General features: G+C 29.7%; 1 protein-coding gene across 6 annotated transcripts in view; it reads right to left on the minus strand.

Annotated features, from left to right (window-relative positions):
* The window catches only part of LOC145185937 (uncharacterized), a 43,445-nt gene that overhangs the window by 3,337 nt on the left and 17,608 nt on the right, over positions 1–22,500 (minus strand). For 3 of the 6 annotated variants that reach the window (XM_090097934.1, XM_090097935.1, XM_090097931.1), the window contains 24 exons: positions 22,285–22,500; positions 21,727–22,011; positions 21,124–21,330; positions 20,049–20,606; positions 19,149–19,209; positions 12,871–19,010; positions 11,615–11,725; positions 11,358–11,516; positions 11,170–11,283; positions 10,785–11,072; positions 10,266–10,514; positions 7,551–10,172; positions 6,918–7,373; positions 6,440–6,781; positions 5,991–6,350; positions 4,833–5,795; positions 4,416–4,727; positions 2,164–2,463; positions 1,751–2,068; positions 1,395–1,555; positions 1,099–1,222; positions 726–992; positions 308–643; positions 1–191 (listed from right to left, as the gene is read on the minus strand). The exon at positions 1–191 is cut by the window's left edge and continues 130 nt beyond it; the exon at positions 22,285–22,500 is cut by the window's right edge and continues 144 nt beyond it. In XM_090097934.1, the coding sequence (XP_089954060.1) occupies positions 1–191; positions 308–643; positions 726–992; positions 1,099–1,222; positions 1,395–1,555; positions 1,751–2,068; positions 2,164–2,463; positions 4,416–4,727; positions 4,833–5,795; positions 5,991–6,350; positions 6,440–6,781; positions 6,918–7,373; positions 7,551–10,172; positions 10,266–10,514; positions 10,785–11,072; positions 11,170–11,283; positions 11,358–11,516; positions 11,615–11,725; positions 12,871–19,010; positions 19,149–19,209; positions 20,049–20,606; positions 21,124–21,330; positions 21,727–22,011; positions 22,285–22,500 (15,140 nt within the window). Of the gene's footprint in view, positions 192–307; positions 644–725; positions 993–1,098; positions 1,223–1,394; positions 1,556–1,750; positions 2,069–2,163; positions 2,464–4,415; positions 4,728–4,832; positions 5,796–5,990; positions 6,351–6,439; positions 6,782–6,917; positions 7,374–7,550; positions 10,173–10,265; positions 10,515–10,784; positions 11,073–11,169; positions 11,284–11,357; positions 11,517–11,614; positions 11,726–12,870; positions 19,011–19,148; positions 19,210–20,048; positions 20,607–21,123; positions 21,331–21,726; positions 22,012–22,284 lie in introns of those variants that run through there. The other 3 variants (XM_090097933.1, XM_090097932.1, XR_016455692.1) reach the window with 3 other exon arrangements.

Genomic DNA, 22,500 nt, shown 5'->3' on the forward strand with positions numbered 1-22,500 from the left:
AATAGCACTTCTTTCATATCATCAAAACGTTTACCAATCAATTTTTCTAGTTTTGACCAAGAATCTTGTAATGATTGTGGGGTCTTAGGAAAGTCGCTGTAAAGCTGAGGAAAACTTCCATTAATTTCATTGAACTGATTTATCACTTCGTTGTATACTTCCTGTTGGTGTTGTTTCTCACATTTTAAACTCTTTTTTTAAACAAAATAAAAAGTTTGTTAATTAAAAATCAAAAAATATCTTAAAAATAGAATAACCCAAATTAAAAAAAAAAAAATTAAAACACGAATAACAAAAAATAAATCACCTTTAATTCTTCAAAACACTTTTTTAAAATTGACACATTCGATAATTTTATTCGATTTTTCATGTCAATTAGTTTTGCTTCCGTTTGGCTGATCCAACTCAATATTACTTTTGTAGATTCATCTAACTTCTTTACAGCCTCAGTGCGTTGCTGATATCTTTTGCTTTCTTCATCAGAAAAGAGGATTTGATTTAACCTCTTTGACAAGGAAGAGATGCGCAATTCCTGTCGACATCGAATATCAGAGGCCCATAGTGCATCTTTTATCAGATCCATAAGATTATTGTTTTTTTCGTGTATGCTTTCAGATTTTCTATTTACTTTTTCTCTCAAGTTCTATAATTAAAAAGTGATTTGATTAACAACATATGCATATCAACGCGGGATTACAAGATTAAAAAAAAACTGCATATGTAACCTGAATTTTTGAACAGTCATAGTTTTTTTGGAGATGTTCAATTAACAAATCTATATCATCGTTTATTCTTTTAAATTCAACATCAAATGCGGCCAAAAGTTTATCTATTTGTTCAATCAAAAGCAGTTCTTTGGTTAACTGTGAGCTTGAACTTTCCATTTTTTCCAAACAACTGCTAGCTTGCACTTCAATGTAACTGTCAAGTTCATTTAATTTTAGCATTTCTTGAAGTTCTTTTTGTAAACTAATGCACTCTGCTAAGCGAGACTAAATTAAAAAATCATTCATCAGGAAAACGTTGGAGCTTTTAAAACAATGAAAACATCAGCCAAAAATCAAACGAAATAAGAATATTCGTTGTTGCAATACGAACCTGCACTGATGTAGAATATTCTGCGAAATCAAAGAAAGATTGTGCCTTTCGATTTTGTACCCATGAAGATGTTCTTTCAAAAAGATCAATGTAAGCTGAAAACTTCTGCTTAATTTGACAAAACCTTTGTAGGAAAAATTATAAACTGAAAATGTCATACAAACATAAAGAAGTAGAAGAAATAAAAATGTAAATAAAACAGAAACCAGGCTAAAAACAAATAAGACTACTCAGAAATTAGGTCAACAAAACTCGCCAACAGAAAGATAAAAACGGAGTAACAATGCAAAATTTACTTTTTGCAAAGAAGATTCGTCTGCTCCTGCAATACGTCAAATCTTACATTCAACTGGTTCAAGCTTACGTCAGCAAAACAACAATTGATATTTTTGTCAGAGAGCAAAGACATCATGCTGTTGGAGAAAGTTAAAAACACTGGCAAGTCAGCCTGCAACTTCTAAACATAATCGGTATTAGAAAATTTTTTCCTCAATAAGAACAATTAAACTATATTTTCCAACTATTTGATTAAATAATTTTTTGAAAATTTTAAAAAGATTTTTGAAACTTTATAACTCTTAAATTTTTAATGATTTTATGGCTAAAGGTTATTTCCCCTGATATATCTTGCAAAACTTTTTTTTTAATCTACCTTGCAACTATCTATAATTTTGTCAATATCAGACGATAAATGTGCATGCGTTAGCAATTTGTCATAGTGTGCCTCTTTTTCATTGAGCCATTTTTCTAATTCTTTATAATCTTCTTCAAAATGGCGGAGGGAAGAAATAGCAATTTCAATTTCTTGCTGCTTCTTTTCAAGCTGAAAACCAAACTTTTGCATCTCAAGAGTTAAATTTTCTTTTACAAATAATAAGCTGCTTCCCATGTCAGTTGATTGCGAATTAGCTAACTTCTCTTCAAACTGCTCAAGGTATGCAAGCCTATGCGGTAACTCTAGCTGAATTTCCTAAAAAAAATGAATAAAAAAGTTGAACAGCAAAACTAAATTTAAGTTTGAAAATTTGGATTTAAAAAAACTTTAGAATAAAAATAGAGACGAACCGCAAGGCGCTTAGAAAAAAAAGGCAAATCTGATACATTTGCATTCGTCATGCTGTTGATAAAGCGTTTTGATTCATTTAAAAAATCCTCTGCACTGGTTAGCTCATCTTCCAAAGTGCCAAATTCCAACAATCTTTTTGCCCTTCTTTCAACTTCTGAAAATTTTAACTTCGTAGATTTTAATCGATCTTTTAGCACACTAACCCTACCTTTGGTAAACTCTGTAAGAAATTGAGTTTCATCTCCAAATTCAATATGGTATATACGGTCGGATAATTTTTCAATAGCTTGATCGATGATCTATGATAATCATTGAATAATTTTGTCAAAGGATATGCATTAGAATTTAGGAAAATAAATATATGTATTAAAATTTTGTTAATATTGTATAAAGTAGGATAAAGGTTGTTTTTGTTGGTGATTATTCAAAATGTTCAGTTGTGAAGCAATTTGAAATACCATGATAAACATTTCATGACTTTTTAAAACTAGTATCTGTTGACACTTGCATTGAGAAGTGTTAAACATTTAAAAACAATCTCTATTTCTCAAGAAGAAGAGCTAGAAGTACTTACACCATGTCACAGAGATTATTTGGTCTGACACCAAAGGTTGTAAACCACATAGTTTTACAGTATTATGAGGAAAGTTAAATTGGTCACAAATTTAATAGTATAACTAAGTTAGCTGGAAAAGAATGTGAGAGCTGCTGAATCAACTTCATTACAGCATTCAATAAGCATTAATATTACTTTTTCGAGTTCTTATGATGAATTAAAAATGTAATATTTAATGTCAACGGCAAACCTCTATCAAACTTATACAAAGTAGATGAGTTATCTATGTCACAAAACAATCACAGTAATAAATATAGTAGCTTAGGCTACTGATTATCCAATTGTAAGGTCAACAAATTTAAAACTTTAAGTTTGAGATACATACTTCAACCAACAGAACTTCAGCTTCTGCTGAAGCATTAAATCATATTGATTTTGTCTCACAGGGTGCAACTGTAATTCAACAAGGTAATTGATTTTGAACAATAATAATAGACAATAGTTAAATATTATTATGCCAAGTATTAGGATATACTTTTTTACCTATCAAGCAAATTATCTGAATATCAACTGATGTCTGATGTTTGATTTTTTTTACTAACTTAATAAGGGTTTCCCAAAAAAGGTGTTTTTTTTTAGTTCATTTACATTTATATTTACATGTTAACTTAAGCTACATTTTTTATGTTTTTTATTCTAAATCACTGATATCAAATCAATCTACCAAAATCATTTGAAATAGCCATTTGAAATTATGGTGTTAATTATGAAGAAATTATAACTGGATCACCATATAAATCTTAGTTAGAGAAATCTTTGGCAAGATGATAATTAAATTATCATGAAAATAATTATATACATCCAGATGCATCTGTATCTGCTCCTAGTGCTAAAGATGAGATTGATAAGTAGCTTTGTGATTTCTGTTGATACTCCTTTGATGATATGTGTTTCTCCAAAATTCCCCAAATACTGGAGATGGTAGCATAAAGTATGTGCTGCTCTATGGAGTTAATGTTAAGAAAATATTTACCTGTGATGGCTATCAAAAAACTCGATGAGAGCTAAAGTTTAAAAAAGGTTTTCCAATATAAAGAATAAAATGGCAAAAATATTTGCCATTTTATTCTTTATATTGGAAAACCTTTTTTAAACTTTATGTCTTTGAATTTTACGTTTTAGTATTACATTTTTAAATTTTTTAAGTAAAATTACATTTTATGAGCATCTGATGAATGATAATATTACTTTTATTTAAAAATTTATTCTAACAGAGATAAAGAGCTCTAACAAAAGTTGATCTTGAAATTCAAAAACCTACAACATTTCTTAAAACTGCTCTTAGGATAAATCTATGGAGCATCAATTTGCATGATTTATTTGCATTATATAAGTAAGGTTAATCTAAAAGTAACAATAAACCTTAATACATTGAAATAATGTCTCTTTGTAAAAAAGTATGTAGTAACGTGAAATAGTGCACACTAGTTTATGAAACTTTTAAAAAACAATTTTAGCTAAGGTGAGACTAAAAGATAAGTACAAAAAAAATTCAAACTTTAAAATTATACAATTTCTTTTACTTATATGCATTAAATTACAATTAAAATCTGGAAAATAAGACAATAAAACAGACAAATAAAAACAAAGATAAAGTGTAAAACATTTTTCATCATAGGAGAATTTTAAAGGTACCTTAAGTTGTTCCTGGTGGTCACTAAGATCATCAGAACACTCCAGAAGTCTTAACTTATGTAAAGCAGCATCTATTCCCTCATGCTCTTTTTCACAGTCAGTAATTACAATATCATGAGTGCGTATGCTTTCAAGATGGATAGTAAGCAAGTTTCTCCGCTCATTTAAACTTTCAAACAAACATTTGTATCTAATATGAATCATGGCAACTTGTTCTTGGAAATTATTTTTCACTAACCATTTTTCATTGAAGAGATGGCTATCCAATTTATCTATGATAGGTTGCATCTTTTGAAGCTTAGATAAAGAATCCTAAAAAAATTGAATAATCTAACATTTAATTTATTTCGTTATAAATGCAATTAATGTTTTAAATACATTATGTATTCACCACTGGAAGAAACAGATTATTCTTACATGAAGTAACAATAATCCTTCCTCAACTTCTTGAGCAGTGAGAGAGACCGGTGATGCATACACATCTAATAACTCCTCACCACTGCTAATGCACTTGCGAACTTCAAGCATTGTTTCATTCACTACAATCCATTCTAATTCACTTTTGACATCTGATAATACTCTCAACCTGTCTGATATTTTGGACTGCAATTCAAACCATAAGGAGTCTATTGTTGCAAGTTTCTCATCAATAAGTGTAGGTGACTTTTCTAAATTGTTTAAAAAAATATTATCACGAAAAACTTTAAGCTGATCTCTCACCTTCTCTTTTTTTCTCAATTGCTTTTTTACTTTTAACAATAGCTCACGCTCCAATAATACATGTTCAACAGTTATATGTTCAATGCTGGTGTCAACTGATAACAAAAACCTGGCAAGATCTTGCTCAAGAATTTGAGCTAAGGATTTAAATTCTTTCCAAGTAGATGCCAGAGAATTTAGTCTATTTGTTTCCTTTTCAAGTGCCATTGCAATTCGATTCCAGTCATTTGTTAACCTGGAAACAAATGATAGTTCATTGAGGTCACCACTCATTTCTTTAAGATGTATTGCATCGCTAATTACTTTGTCTTTGGTGACAGATTTATTTTTGAAACGCTGTGCAACATTTGAGATATTCATCAACTTTCTTGTTGCATCATCTAAACATTGTTCTGGTTTACTGGTTAAAGATTCAATTTGCTTTTCAAGTTTTAGAAGCCAAGTAAGCAAATATGTCTTCCGCTTGGCAACTGACTTAGTCATTAGTAAAATGCAAACACAGGTTTGAAGTATGGATAAACATTCATTATACATTTTTTCACTTTTTTCCATTGTTTCAATAAATTTTTCATTAAGCTCGCAACTTGTGTTTTGAATAAGAAATCCAGCGTAAATATATCTTAAAGGTAACTCTTTGGCCTTGATGTTCTGTAAGAAGGTCTAAGTAACAAAAAGATTGAGTTTTTTTGTAATTATGTTGTTAAGTAAAAATAAGTAATTAAGCTGTTAATAACAAAAGAAGTTACATATTTATTTTGCCAGCTAGTTTGTAAAATTTATGAATTATGTAAATTTATGGAAAATTACAATAATTTATGGAAATGAAATAAGTAAAATACAAATTATGAACTTCACCTGAAGACATGCTGTGTTTGCAATTAGTGTCATTGTATCGCTTGCAATATCAACATGCTTTAATGCTTTGTTAGTTTCTAATAAATAATCTAAAAAAGACTCCAATTCTTTTTCAAAATATGACAGCCTATTAACAGAACTAGCATTTTGATTACAAAAGCCTGGTAACACAAAAAACTCTGGTGTGTTGAGGTTAAGTTCAAGTATAAATTTGTCACAAGAAGTACAACTTTCAACATCAGTATTTAAATCAGAATGCATGATATTGATAATATCAACCAACAGATCAGAACATTTCTCTAAGTCTACACTGTTATTGACCATCATTTCTTTTGCCATTTTAAAGTTTGCTTCAAGCATCTGAAATAAATAGTTGAAAAGAAATTTTTACTGAAATTAGAAATATTTTTTTTGGGTTTATTACTTATCATTCACCTTAAAAATCTTACTTTGGCTAAAAATGCATACGTCATTTTACTTGTTTCACACCTGCCACTGCCAGCATGAAGTAAAAATAAATCTTTAGTGTCGTAAAGAATTGTTTCAAGCTCTAAGAACCATTGTTGAGATAGATTGCTATTGATAAGAAAATCTCTGTGACAACTTTCGGTATGAAATGACTTGTAAAGCTGCTCTGCTTTTGTGTTAATTTTGTTAAGAATATGTTTCCATAAATAAACTATATGATTATGATATTTTGTCAGCAAATCACACGGATTTTCTATTTTAGCAAAGTCCTCTTCAAATTTTTCTAATAGTTTGACTTGCGAACACATGTCAAATATTAAATACTAAATCAAATTAAAAAAATTGTGATATAATAATTAATTTAAAAAGAATTATAGTTATTCTATCACAATAAGTGTTATAATAGAACAACTATAATAGTTACAATGTTACAAAAATGATAAAAAATAAATAAATTACATGGATTGAATAAAACTCATTTTTTAACTTTTCCCCATCTTGAACATTTTCAAATGTCAGCCGATCATTGTATGCTGTCAACAAAATTAATATCTTAGCATACTGCAATTGATAACAATCCATTTGTTGTTGCTGAAATTCTGTGAAGTTGTAAAGTTCAATAGGTTTTTGGTTAGAAACTGAATACAAACTGTTATCTTCAGATTGCAATATTCTATTAATTAGTTGCTGAGAAAGATCAACTTTATTGATTTGTAGAGCAGGATCAGGATTGATACTTGTATCCTCTCTATGTATTGCTTTGTCTTGCAAGCTGTTCCAGTAATTGTTTACTACATCAAGTTTCTCCTGTATTCGGTCATTTGTTTCAATACCGTAGACTTTCTGAATTTGCTTACCAATAATATTCAATGAATCATTTTTAGACTGCTGCAATCCAAAATAAGAGAGAAGTTTCTGAATATCAAAAAAAAACCATTGGTTACATCAGGAAAAGTTCAATTACACTAGAAAGTAACAACACAAAAGGAAAGCAAACAAAATTATGAATAATATGTATTCACAAACATAGTCAAAACCCCCAGCAGTTTTTTACCTTTAATATATAAAGGTTCAACATTAAAAAAAACTCACAAATTTAGTTTTCGTGTCATTCTCTGCTTTATCTTTTTTCTCCAGCTGTTCACTTATCATATCTGAAATAAGAAGCATGGATTCCATGCAAGCTTGCGCTTTTTGTTCAAACTCATTTAGCATGGGATCGATAGCGCTTTTTAAAGAAGTCTGGTTCACAAAATTAATCCCTAATAGGGGACTTTTTTCTTCATTTAACAGCAAATTTAAAGAACATGAAGACATATTAGAAGAAAGAAAACTGGATTCATATCCATTATCATTACAGCTATTTGAAAATTCGTTTGTTTGGAGAGCTCTAACTAAAGAATTTGACATCAAAAGAGGAGATGAAGCTCGAGGCAAAGCAAGAGATTCATACTTATTTTTTAAATCAGATGATTGAACATCCACAGAGAATGAATAACATTTCATATTAGAATTTAAGCTATCATGCAGTTCCTGGGTGGTACTTTTAAACAGCTGGTCAATTTCTTTCCTCTCTTCAGCTTTTGTGAGCTCTGCATAGAGATTCATATCTTGATCTGTAATGTTGTATGAAGATGCGTAGGGAGTAACACATGTATCAGCAGAGTACGATGCTGTAAAATCCAGTCCTATCCCATTCATATTTAATTTAGAGGGTTGCAAAGTTTCATTTTTTGGCGCTGACTGAAACGAAGGTAATAGTAACGGAGCCTCTTTATCACATCCATCCTTAGGAACTATATCAATAGTATTAACATCGCCAGACAAAAAAACTCCTTGTGACTTCCCACCAATGCTGATGTCAATTTGATCATCAATTCGATTTGTTGTATCAATTAGTTCACCATTTAATTTAGGGAGATTCAACGAACTCGTTTTGATTTCATTGATATAGGATAGAAGAGGAAGGTTACACTCCTCAAATAAAATATTTTCATTCTCTATCGTAGTCAAATCCAACAAAACAGACTTTTGCACATTATTTTCATTTTTGTTGGAAGGACCTTCTACTTGAAAGAAAATTGGACTAACTGCCTCTGATCGTTGAATTGTGTCATGCGGCGACAAAACAATTGGATCCGGGAAAACGTCCGTTACTTCCGGTATGAATAATGGGGAATGCGTATGAGGTAGTGAGTTAATCAGCATTGGAACTAAAAAGGATTGATCTAAACCTTCCTGACAGCAATCTTCTTTAGCTTCGTCTACCTTTGTTGCGTCGTTATTTTCTTCCGTAAAAATGCGATCTAAGCAATTAATACTAGCCTTAATTCCATTGTTATTCAATTCAATTAATTTATCATTTTCTTCAAGTGCCGATAGTTTAACAAAGTAATCCGTAGGATATGTGTGTGGTAATATAGCGGTGAAAGAAATTTTAGGTTCTTTTTCGTAAGAATTTACTTCATCGCTTTTTTTAAGAGGCTCACTATGTTGTCCATTTGTAATAATCAAAGCAGCAGCTGCAGCGTCATTCAGATTTTGAACAGTTGCCGCTTCTTCGATGTGATCCAAGTTTTGACAGGATTTTTCTTCATCAAGATCAAAGCATTCTGAACTTTCTGAAAAAGTTGCTGAAACTTGATCAGCTAACTGATTGGGGCAACCTAAATCCAGATTCTCAGACTTATTTAGCGACAAAAAGTTTTCATTTCTAATTTTGCTTTTATTCGAATAGTTACTCGGTGAAGTGTTAGTACTTGAAGTGTTAGTATTTGAAATGCTGTGCTTAATGTCGCCATTATCATTAGGATTCATAATAACTTGAAAAGTTTTGAGTGTGTACAATGAATCTGGCAGTTTTTCTTCCTCGCATCTTAAATATTCAATTTTTCCGTCGCTTAGATTTATTAAACTTCCACATAGGCTTGGTTTAAAGAGCTTAGCTTGAATTTGATCTTCAATTATGGGAGCTTCTCTTCGAAACGAATCAACTTCATCAACGAAATCCCAATCTAAGGACACGTTGCTTGAAGTTCTAATGCTTTCAAAAACTTTATTATCAGTGAATTCTCCGACATTAGAGATTTCTTCAATGTTAACTTCTGATGGTGTTATATCTAGTGAATCAGAAAAAGAATTCTGACAAGAAAATTTACCGTTGTTTTGAGCATCGTTAAAAAAAGACGCCCAACTCATTAATTTTGAACAACCGCCCACTCTTAATTCTTCGTTATTACTATTGTCAGAAACTAATTCTGTTTTCTCAGTTTTATTTTCAACGAGCGCGCAATTAACTGACCAATCATCTTTATTAGACATAATAAAAGGTCTCAACTGAAATGCGATTGCGCAATCATTACGATCTGCAACATGTAACACACAACTACTTTTTGACTCGTTTGACTTACTTAAAGAGCTTCTTTCATTCAATGGAATAAGTCTTGACGATAAAACAACTGGGTATCCTTTACAATCTGTTGAAGGTTCACGATGTTGAGGACTTAACTTTAGATTGATGCTTTTATGTGATTGTTGAGAAGAGTTATAATCAGACTGCTGATTTTCTCTATGGAAGTTCAGTTTGAGAGCTTCTAGGGCTCGCTGAATGGTTAGCAGCATTTCTGGTGCTAACTCAAGATTTTTATGTAGCTCTATTCGAGATTGGAGATTCAATAGGTGTTTGGAGTGAGATTCCAATACACTTTCCGACAACTAAAATATGTCAAAATGTAAAGTAAATTGAGTCACACACAGACACAGACACACAGACACACACACAACATTAGTTTCAAAAATAGACAGTACCTCATATACGGGCAAACTTGATAAATATGCAACTTCTGTCTGCAAATCCTGGACATTCTGCATATATTCGTCTTCTACAAAAAGTTGCTTCGAAAGCAAATTTTCTAAAAGAGAATCAATTCGGTAGCACAAAAATAAAACATGTTCAACTCTTTTTTCAAACGCTTCGTCATGTATTTCTAACTGCCTCCAAACATTCACGAGAGCCAACGCGTCGTCAATAAGTTTTTGAACGTTTTCATTCAGCTTCTAAGAAACAATGTAAATAGATTTACAACGAATAAGTCTTTTTTAGCACCGACGTGCAATCAAATGAAACCTGAATTAAACGCTAAGCAAATAAAAAATAATCTTATCGCTGAACTTAAAGTAAACAAAATTGCTACTCAATATACACTATTTTCTCAATTGAAATAAACGCTAAAAGTTAGCAGTAACACTTCAAAAATTTTTTTGATCTGTCTAACAGAAAACTGCTTTATATTTTATTTCTAATCGTGAAATGTTGAAACAGCTAACCGTTAAGTTGCGAATTTCGTCTATTTCGACAACAAACCGAGTGTCATACGTTTGAAACTGATGTTCGATTCTTTCAAACATCACAACACTCACAATAAGGTTGGAAAAAATACCAGCAATCATCGGTAGCAAACGGGTTTCACACAGTTCAGAGGTGTCGGAAAGGCTTTTTTCGATGGAAAGCAAAATATCCCGTAATTCGTTAGTTTTTTCTTTTTTCGATTTCATGCGTAATTCGTGTTTAGCGTTGCAGATTTGACGGTAGAGAGAAAAAATAATACTCCAACTCTGAAAAAAAAAAACACTCCAACTCTTAAAATTTAGATTCTTTAAAATTTTTTGCTTAGAAAAAGAAAATGAATTTGTAATTATTGTAAGCACACACGTGACAGAAGTTCGGTAAATAACTGATATTTCCCACATTCAGGTTTTTCAGAAACTCTTTAAGCTCCGAGTTCAAATTTTCTAAGCAACATTTTAGTTTGCTATACTTTCCGATCTAAAAAGACAATTTTTCTTAAATAAACAAATAATAACAACTAAAATATTAATTTTTTAAAATCTATTCATTACCTTTCTAATATTTAAGTTAGCCTCAGTAGTTGCCTTGTCAATTACTTCAAACTCAACAACTCCTTCAGCGAAGCATGCTGATAGATTTTCACAAAGTTGGTCTTGAGCACTACGCAGGAAACTACTTTTTTTTCCCACACATGGTGCCAAGGCTTTTTCCTGAGTAATGGAAACACAAAGGATTTGTAATGTTTTTTTTTGGAACAGTGGAATTATTAGTTTTTTATTTTTAGAAAAGGCTAAATCAAAAAACAGACCTGTTCACTGAATCGATGCTGTTGACATGGTAAAAAGGTTTTGATAGCTGATGGTGTATAGATGCAAGAACAGTCACAATCACTGGCACTAGACTCAAAGATTCGAGCTGCCTAAAAAAGTAAAAACATTTCTAAAAAAAAAATTTCAGAAATTCTTTCTAATGATAATAATAATGATAATTATAGTAATAATAATAATAAAGATAATAATAAAACATCGATGTAGGAGCGCAATTGAAAAGAGAATAGAAGCGCATTTCTATTGAGTCGAATCTGCCGCCAAACCTTTTTGCAAATACCAAAAACAGTATACTTTAGACGATTTAAAAATATCGGACAAAAAAAAATACCTGGTCAGACATAAAATTTACAGAGAAAGTCGAAAGCAAAATCCCTCTTTTAATATCTGTTAATTGAAATAGCTATACATTTGACCTATTTCTGACTTTTTGAAAAAAAACCTAACTTTTGCGAAAAACATTTATAATTGATGATTTATTATTGTTTTGATATAATGCAAATACAAGCTGCAGTCTTCAAACTTCGATTCAGCAGCAAAATACCAATACAAATGCAAAAAAAATTGCCTTAATAATATATGATTTAAGAAAATACCAAACCATAATCATTAAAACAACCAACAATACCAATAGCAGTGATAATTAATAATAAAAGTAACCACTGATAATAACAGATAATAATAATAATAATAATAATAATAATAATAATAATAATAATAATAATAATAATAATAATAATAGTAATAGTAATAATAATAATAATAATAATAATAATAATAATAATAATAATAATAATAATAATAATAATAATAATAATAATAATAATAATAATAATAATAATAATAATAATAATAATAATAAATAACCAAATTATTAAAGAATAAAGAAAAATTTTTATAGCTAAATAATAAGTAAAAGAGATAAAAACATAAAGGATTATTGAAATATTAGAAAACCGAACGAAGCAAAAAATATTTCTAAGCATAACATTACAAAACTAACGATTTTAAAAGCGTAAGCTCTTCGAATTACAAATTACAAAGTAGCTCTACATTAAAAAAAAAAAAAAATGTATAGAGGAAAACTGAAAGTAGATCCCTTACAGGCCTAAGCCATTAAATCCATGAGTATTGTATTGAGTTTAAAGTGGTTTTTAGGTCCTAAAATTTAAATAAATTTACATATTGTTATGTGAAAACAGGGAAATTAGCAAAAATTAACAATAAAAAAAAACACCTTAAAGCCTTCATTGCTTGTGAGGAGGGACAACATTGATTGATCTAACAGCGCATCGGCTTCAAAAGTTGATTCTAACGCAACATCTACTAAATTAAGCTTCATTTTTTCAATGACGCTACCGTCGCTATCATTTTTGAATTTTTTCTCACACTTTTTATAATCAAAATTCCGATAACCGCCGTGATGATCGACATTCTGTAGATCACTATTCGATGGAGATAAGATAATTAGAACTGGATCCTCAACGTTGGTTTTTAGCTGATTTTTTAGAGTTTCTTTTTGGGGAAACTCTAAATTAGTACAAAATATCTCTTTTCTATGGTGTTCTGTAACAACAACTTCATTAAAATCTTCTTCAAAAAACTCGTCTTCTAAATCGGTTCCAAACGTGATTTCAAGCTCACTATCTTTTAAAAGTTCATTATCAAACTGAATTATTGGATAATCTGACGAGTTCATTTTAGAGAAATCTTCACTTTCGTTCATTGTTCCAAGTTTAGGGTGATTCGATGCTATGAAGGAAATTGCTTCTATTTGTCCCAAAGTATCAATACTGACACCTTCTTGAATTTGATCAGAAACAGGTGAGCTTCGAAAAACCTCTAAAGGCCCGAAGCAATTAGTTGAGCTAACTGAGTCATATTCGACTGATTCACAAAAAACACCGGCTTGATGAAAATATTCATAAGTCATAATTTCTTCTTTGCTTTTATGAGCAGATTGCACAACTGTTTTGTTTCTTAGTTGTGGCGTAGCCTCTTTGAATTTACTGCTTAAATTTTTAAAATCGCGCCTACGAACGTATAAATTATCGTTACACTTTAACAGCTCGGAGAAGGCCAATGACAGACTATAGATTGCTTCTTTAACGGCAGAAACTTCGCTCAATCCATTCAATGTTATTTTATCGCTTAAAGAGAAGCTATCTAAAACATGATTAAGTTTTGATGCTTGGATAAAAATACCATCCATAGAACGTTTTAATGACAATGAATCACATAAATTGTCAGATTCATTATCACCTAATTGAAGCATTTTTTTCATTTGAGACACGCCAGCTTCAATAGTTTTTAATTCTTTATGTAAGAGATAAAGATTTCTCTCCTTCAGCCTAGGAAACTGCTGCAGAACTTCATCGAGCTGTATATATTCTCGTTGCACTTCAGGTAAACATTTTTTAAAAGACACGCACTCATCATCGCAAGTTTTCAACTGGAAGAATAATTTTAAGAAATAATCTATTACTTGGTTACCTTTTAAAAAAAAGTTTTCAGTCTGAAGGAAGCATGCTTGAATACATACCGCATCTGCTGCAAAGCCATCTGCAAATTTCTCAATGTGCAATTTAGTGCCGAGTAACTCGCTAAATTGAATGGTGTTTAATTTCATTTTTTCATTCAACTTGAGCGCACTCGATTGTTCAGCGTTTAAATCTAGATTTGTTGAAATTTTGAAAGACTTCTCAATAACGTTTTTTGCTTCTTTTATAAAACTAGAAAATTTATCTTCCGTATGTTTTATTAGGCAAATCTGTTCCTTTATATTTTTACATAGAAAATTTTGTCGAGCGAATTTTTTTTTGTTAGTCAGCTCTCCTGCATTTGTTTTTAGAGTTTTTTCTTCTCTTCGTTGTTTTATAATCGAGGAAATTTCTAAGTTTAGACTTGCTACAAACATTTGCAGCTCGTGCAGTAACTCTTTGTCTCCGTCAAAAATGTTAACAGCTTTTATTTCGGCTAAAAGGGATTGAGCTGAATCTTCGATAAAACGCAATACAAGAAAAATATAGTAAGAGCGACTTTTTTTGAGAGCACCTGCTAATGTTTTTAATAACTTTGCGCGAGCTAGAAAATCTTTATAAAAATCTTTTCGACTGTTTAAAAGCTGAAACAGCTTTTCTTCTTCCACTAAAGGAACCGAAAGCACTTTTCGAGAAATGTCGTTTCGAACGGTTTTTAATTCATTGTTTATTTTATTCACATTTAATTCAGATTTTCTATCGCGAGTTTGACTGCACTGTTTTGTAGAAATGTTTTTGTTTTTCTGTAGCGCCACGTCTACCTTTTTATATAGGTCTTCAAACTTTGAATAGTCAGCAAATGGAAAGTGTATTTCCATCTCTGTCAATAGTATTTTTACATTATGTATTTCATCGTCGACGGATTGCTTGTTGCTAATCTCATTTTCCAGATAGTCAATCAAAAAAAGAAATCTGTTCAACAATGTTTCCAGTTTCAAACCGTCTCTTTGCACTAAACAGTCTTTTTGGTCTGTCTCTGCCTGACTGAAAATTAGTTGCAACATCTCAACTCCTGTACGTAATTTACCCATTTTGGTTGTCACTAAACACATCTCAGCTTTAGGAACTAAAAATGATAAACTTAACAATCCATTTATGATGCCCAGTTGATCATTAAACTTTCTTTTCATTTCTTTTAATCTAATTAACGTTTCATTTGAGTATGATGGCTTGCTTAAACTTCTTACTGTAACCTCTGTGAGATTAAAATGAAAAAATAAAAAATCAGTTGCTGAATGAAAATAACTCAAACGTTCTCGATGTAGGTTCAACTCTTGAAGAATAAGCTCAATTGCATTTGCTGCCTTGCACAGCGACATATCACATTCAGCTAAAAGACATATCAAACTGCTAGACTCAAATTTTGGTAGGCAAATTTGTTGAATCTGTGCACTTATTGATGTATAAATATGTTTTTTTAAGATCGCTTTTTCTTTCAAAGCATCAAAATCATAAAAATATTGCTCTACACAATCTTTTGTTGTGAGCAATTCGATTTCCTTTATCTCCTTTTTAAGTTTTTCCAAACTCTTTTTCACATAACCATGAAACTTTTCAGTGATTTCTGCCATTTTCATTTGATTTTGGTAAATATCTCTCAAGTTAACAATAAAAGAAATATTTTCTTGATCTTCAGAATTAAAAAACTTATATTTGAGCAATAAATGTTTTATACATTGAATTGAAGTATAAAGTTTTTTTTTAATACTAACTTTATACGATGCAAACGACGTAAAACGATTTATCGTGACCGTTAACCTTTTGACACCATTTTCAAATAAGACTCTGATATCTTCAAAAACAAAGCTAGAGTTGATTTTATGACTTCTGTTTTGAATAACTGTAAGAATAACATCGGCCAGGTAAAGTTTTCTGTGTACATCTGAAACATCTGTTGCTGAAAGCTCTTCAAAAAGTTTGAACTCTTTAAGAATGGAAAACGTCTCTAGAGCGTGAGTCAAATTAGCATTGCTTATGTCATGATCTAAGATCTTCTTTAATTTAGAATATATAGTCAACCAGTTGTCAAGTTTTAGGCTATCCCGTCTTAAATTAGGCGAGATTTCTCTGTTAGAATTCTGCATACATTTTATAGGCTCATAGGCTGTTATTAGGCTAGCCTCTTCATTATGAAACTTCATATGGCACAATTCGTTTTCTTTACTAAGAGGGGTAAGGCATCTTACTGTATTGTATTTAGAAGTTTCTCTAAATATCTCAAAATGCTCATACAGTATTTTAAACTCTTTAACTATTTCTACAGTTTTTCTTTTATCGTTACTCTCATTTTGTAATGCATATAGGGCATCATTTGGTGAATTAAGATTCTGTTTCACTTTTGTGTTCTCTTTTCCATGAAGAGCAGCTTGAAATAAGAATGGTTTAAACTCTAACTTTTTGATTTCATCCTGCATTTTAACATATTGTTTACTGGAAAAAGCACTATTCATTAACTCATTTAGCCATTTAAATAATTGGATATTTATTTGCTGCGTTTGAAGATCATTTTGGAAAAGAGCGCATGCTTCATTCTTTTTAACCAAGAAAACTATATCCATAAACCATGAGGATAACATTAAAAACTGATTGGTTAAAAACTGATTGATGAGCTGATCTTTTTTAACGGTTGGCGCAGTGTATAAAAGTTCTTCTTCATTAACCTTTTCTAAAACAACACCAAATATGTTTAGGTATTCAATTGTGTGATGGAAAAAAGTTATTTTTTTCAATATTTTTTGACCTGTGTGAGTCAATGTTTCTATTGAACTTTTAGTAACTAAAGCTTCATCATAGTAGCTAATACTTTGTTTTATTAACTGGCCCTTATTTTGATGGAAAGAGTTCTTAAAACAAACTTTCATTGTGTGTTTCTTCGTAAAAAACATTTTAACATTTTCTTGGTGCTGATGCGTTTTAAAAGAAATAAAGTTTATTTTCGGGGGTTTTTTTCTGTATAATTTTTTACTTTTTATTTTTATAAATGAATCGTTTAGAGTGATATTATCAAATTTCTTATTGATACAATTATAATCCTCTGTCTCAATCAAATTGATATCAATTTTTGAAAAGTTGCAACTATCTAATTTATCATCGGTACTAATACCTTTTTGTGTGATAATTTCGTCTCCCTTATCAAGTACAAATAGCGGATATGAAAAGCATTTCTTTTTAATCAAGTCAGTAAACACACAGAATATTTTATTTACACTCGTTAGAAAATCCTGCAGATTTTCACGATCATGGTCAGGAAGCCGAAGAAATAAAGTTTTGGAATGCTGGTCAATTAAATGATTCCTTTCAGACTTATAGATAGTGAAAAGTTGCAGAAACAAATTGATATCACACTTAGCATCACTTAACATGGAAACAATGTTTTCACCCAGTCCTATGACTGTTATAGCAACTTGTTTAAAATCATCTGCAAATTCCAATAACTCAGAAACTTCTTTATCTCTGCTTATAACAAGATCCTCTAGCTCATAAGTTTTATCTATGCAACTTTGGACAAAACTATATAACATTGAGTCCTTAAATGAGGGTAAACCATTTTCAAGTTGTTTTGTTAAACTGACTATCTCATCCAATCTAACCCTGTGCTCTGTAATAGCAAATGATAAAGTGTTTAAAACAACTTTCAAAGTGGCAAGACAGCTTAACTTTTCATACTCAACATTTAAATACTTCTTTGATTCACCAAGCTCTTCCAAATAATTCTCAACAATGTTAGTTAGATATTTAGACAACTTTAAATTGGAATGAGCAATTGCATCTGCATTTCTCAGCTCTACTAACCTCTCATCTATCGAGAGTAAAATAGATTTGATAAGTTCTTGCAAATTATTAACAAACTCTGGGAAAAATTCTCTATCTAAGATATTTAACTTATTTAAAGAATTGTGCAAATTCTTCTTTAAAAGGATGAAAGTTTTAATTTGCTTGAATACACAATCAACTTGCTGATTCAAATTTTCCCAATTTTTTTTTTCATCAGATGAAAGTAATAACTGAACACCTTGTAGTTGTTTACATGTTTCCAAAGCCAATTGAATGTTTTCATAACGGAGTAAGCAGATATTATACTGCTTTATGACTTCCTCGATGTATTCTCTATGTTCAATATTATCACTTAGTAGGAGAATGCTTTCTATTTCTTTGCTTGTCTTCATGATAAAGTTAATACTACTACTTACTTCATCAAGGACAAGTTTGTTCCAAAAACAGATTTTTTTTGCACCTTCACCGTCTAAACTTGTAAAATCTGATATATATTCATGGATTGTTTCAAGTTTGTCCATGACATGAGTGTTAAACATAAATTTGGTAGTGTTTAATTTGTTGTCTAATGAAATTCTTGTGAAATTATGATCTTCAGTTGGGAAATCAGGTGAAATTTTTATAGTTGACACATTTCCTTCTAACTGTTTACTCTTATGTAGGGTTATTTTTTTATTATCAGTAGAACTGCAATTGTAAGAAGCAATTAAACTATTACCTTTATTTTGTTTTCCAGTTTCTTCTTCTTTTTGTTGATTACAAATCGCAGTACATTTATTTGTGCTAACGCTGCTCAGAATTTTTGCAAAAAAATCTTTATTTGACTGGCTAATCAACCCCTGATACACTATTAACTGGGGAACGTACTTCTCATATGTTAAAACCACTTTAATAGCTAGAGTGCAGGGTAAATAAACTTTGTCAGTTTTGTACTTAGCTGATAAAACAACTCTAAAACAATCTTCTATCACAGATTTTTGACAGTATAACAACTTCTTTGGTTTGTACAGCTCACATTCCCTGCAGGATCTGTCACCCATTCCTGGAGATAATTTCAAAAGATCTGAAAATGAGTAAATTCCTGTTTTTAGATAACTTAAACTACTCATTTCAGAATAAACACCTTGTGACATATCAGTTAATAATGTGCCAATATTTTTAACAAATTTTTTCTTTATAAAGTAATTCACTTTAAACAAACCTATTTCAATTAAGGATTTTTTTGAGACATTCTGTTCAACACTGAGCTCTCTTGCCAAAACCTAGCCAATAAAAAGCAATTAATAGTTTTAATTTAAAAATCAATTATAGTCAGAAATAATATTAACACATTAATTCTTATGGGAGGTTTTTTTGAAACATTAATTTTTATGGGAAATTTCTTAATTACAGACAGAATGTGTTTTCTCACATTTAGAAAATTCAAAACTTCATTTGCATGAACAAAACAGCTCAGATAACAGCAAAGCATAACAGCCTTTGAGCTTACTAAACCTTTGAAGGACATTTACTAAACTTTCAAACTCATTTTTTATAGAAATGTTCATTGAAATACATTGCTTTTTGACTACTTTCAAATCCCTCACAACTATAGAAAGCAATAATGATTTATTGAAATTTAACAGTGATTCTGCATTTTTCATTTCATTAATAACTAAAAAAAATTCATATTTTAAAAACATCTCATTTTCCTAAAATAAGTAAATAGAAAACTGAAAGTAAGTTAAAAAATAAATTGTGTTACCACATTTGTGTAAAAAGGCTGGAAGCACATCAAATTGTATGTTAGGAAGAAAATGTTGGGTGAAAGAGTTGAGTTTACTCAACTTACATAACTGAGAACTTTCTTTTGGCTGTAGAGTTTTATCAAGTTTACACCTTCCATTATTTGATTTTTTAGTAACAAATGATTTTAAGTGCACCTGTAAAGTATTTCTTACCTTTTTTACTTGTATCTTATAAAAATGCACCCATTATTATTTCTTTAATTACACACTCATTAGGATCATGTAATTTTTAGATCTTAGAACAATAAAGATATGATATGATAAAAATATGATAAAATGATAATCAAATTCCAATAAATTTCAAAATTAAGTACCTTAAATCTTTCTGTAGACATTAGTATGTGATAGAAATCTTCAGGATTACATGATACTTCCAGACTATTTACAAACTCAAAAAAAAGAAACTGTTTTGTATCAGTGTAATCTTCAGCATTAGTTATTAAGAGTAATGGTACAAATTGGTTTATAAGATGTTTTTCCTTTTCTGATGAAAGATATGAAAAAAACTCAACTTTATTTGCCTTAATATTTGTTGCATAGGATGAAATATTTGTTGATATATTTACATTTTTCAAATTAGTACCAAACTTGTCATCTTTGTATTCCTCATCCTCATCAACAGAATGATTGACATAATTAACAGATTGATTGGCATTATCAGCAGGGTCATTGAAACTGTCACAAAGGCCATGAACACTATTAAAAAAAGCATCCAAATTATTTACAATTTCTCTAATAGTTTCTTTAACAGATCCAATAAAGTTGTTGTTATGGTTGTGTGAAACCTCAACTGGTATCAAGCTGCAATGCATTATGGACCTAGCTTTTTCATTCAATGATATAAGGGTATCAATATACTTTCTGAATTCATTCTATTTGATAAAAGAAAAAAAAACAATAAGAACAAAGAAAAAAAAAAAGAACAACATAAAAATTACATAAAAAATCAATTGAAGATAACCCACTCATTTTTATTTTATGTAAAAACAAGAACTTATATTTTTTATCATAATTTATTTATGAATCTAAATGTTATATGAAAGAAGATAGTTGGTTTTCATACAAATTATAAAAATCAATTAATTATTTATTAAATACAAAAAAAAAACATTTCTTTCTTAAAACAAATAAAAAAGATAGAAAGTATATGAGAACAGAGTTTTAAAAATGAAAAATATGTGTTTTCATTTATAGATATTTTTATATGAGAACAGAGTTTTAAAAATGAAAAATTTTTTTTTATAAAAATGAAAAATATGTGTTTTCATTTATAGATATTTTTGTGATATCTGCAGTATTTTACTCGCATAATTATAAATATTATTATAAAATTGCTAAACATAAATACTAAAATAAAATTTTAAAAAGTTTTGAAAAAACAATGATTACCTTGGTGCATTTCTCAGCATACCTATGTGATTCAATAAGAGGCAGGAAAATCTCCGAATCTTCCAAGTGCCTTTCTTTTATGTCATTTTTCTTTTTGTTAGAAGCATCTAGTTGAGATTTTATTGCTTTAGTAAAATCTTCAAAACCTTCAATTTCACAAACTTCAATGGTTTGAATATGAAGAATTTCTAACTCATCGATTATTTGCTTGTTTTTAAAAAAAAATTTTTTTTAAAATAAATTTGACCTAGCAAATAGTCAATCAATAAATTGCATTTAACAAATAAGTAAAAAAAAATCTGAAAAATATATGCTCCATCAAATACTTTTCCCAATAAAGTAATGAGAAAGTAGGAAAAACACACACACACAAAAATTAAGTTTTCTAGAAAAGTTAAAGGAAAACAACTGATGTAAATAAGTTAAGTCAACACTATAAAATTTGTATTTGTTTAACATTATAAAGAAAACTAAAAGTCAACACTATAAAATTTGTATTTATTTAAAATTATAAAGAAAACTAAAAGTAAAAACCAGGATTTTTTTAAACAATATCCAGCACTAATTGAAAAATGAATAAATTATTTAGTTTATATGACTTACTTCATATTCAATGCGGCTGTCTCTTTTTGATGCTTTTATTTTTGTGAACCCAGTTAATCTAGAACTCTTTAAAATATTTTTTAAAAGTGTTTTTTTTGCATGGAGCAACTGACACTTTTCCTTTAAGCATGAGTAAAAACTATTTTTTTCATTAGCCATCACTTCTAGTTTGTTGAAGCGTTGAACAACATTTTCAAATAGAAGCATTTGTTCAGGTAGCTCTTGTGCAGTTTGAAAAAGATTTACAAGCTCAAATTTATGGGAAGCAACTTTTAAACACAAACTCTATAAATTAAATCCCAAATATTTATTATAAATATTTAATATAAATAATAAGTGTAAATAATAAGTATAAAAATTTAACATCAATACTCAACATAAAAATTTACATCAAAAATTTAATTTAATATTTGTATTAAATATTTATAGTAAATTTTCATGTTAAACATATGTTAATAATCAGCACTTCTCAATATTTCATAAAAATAGACAATTATTAATATAAAATACTGATTAAAAAAATTGAGAAAAAAATAAAATTGATTGTGAAGAGCAGACCTCATATTTCTTGGCATTTTTAGTTATTCCTCTAAAGGTTTTCTCAGGTAAATAACCTATTAGTTCTGTTTCTTTTCTTTCTAACCATCTCAAGATCTTGTTACTGCAATGTGAGAACTTCCTCCACTTTCTCAGGGTTTTGTTTTCCTTTTGAATCCCAACCAAAACAGATTGCCATTCCTTCTCTAGTAATGAAAGTTGGGTACTAAGCAAATT

This window comes from Hydra viridissima, unplaced genomic scaffold, assembly GCF_058129835.1.
Source record: "Hydra viridissima isolate aposymbiotic clone 2 unplaced genomic scaffold, HvirCarnegie_v1 scaffold_9, whole genome shotgun sequence".
In the NCBI taxonomy this organism is placed as follows: domain Eukaryota; kingdom Metazoa; phylum Cnidaria; class Hydrozoa; order Anthoathecata; family Hydridae; genus Hydra; species Hydra viridissima.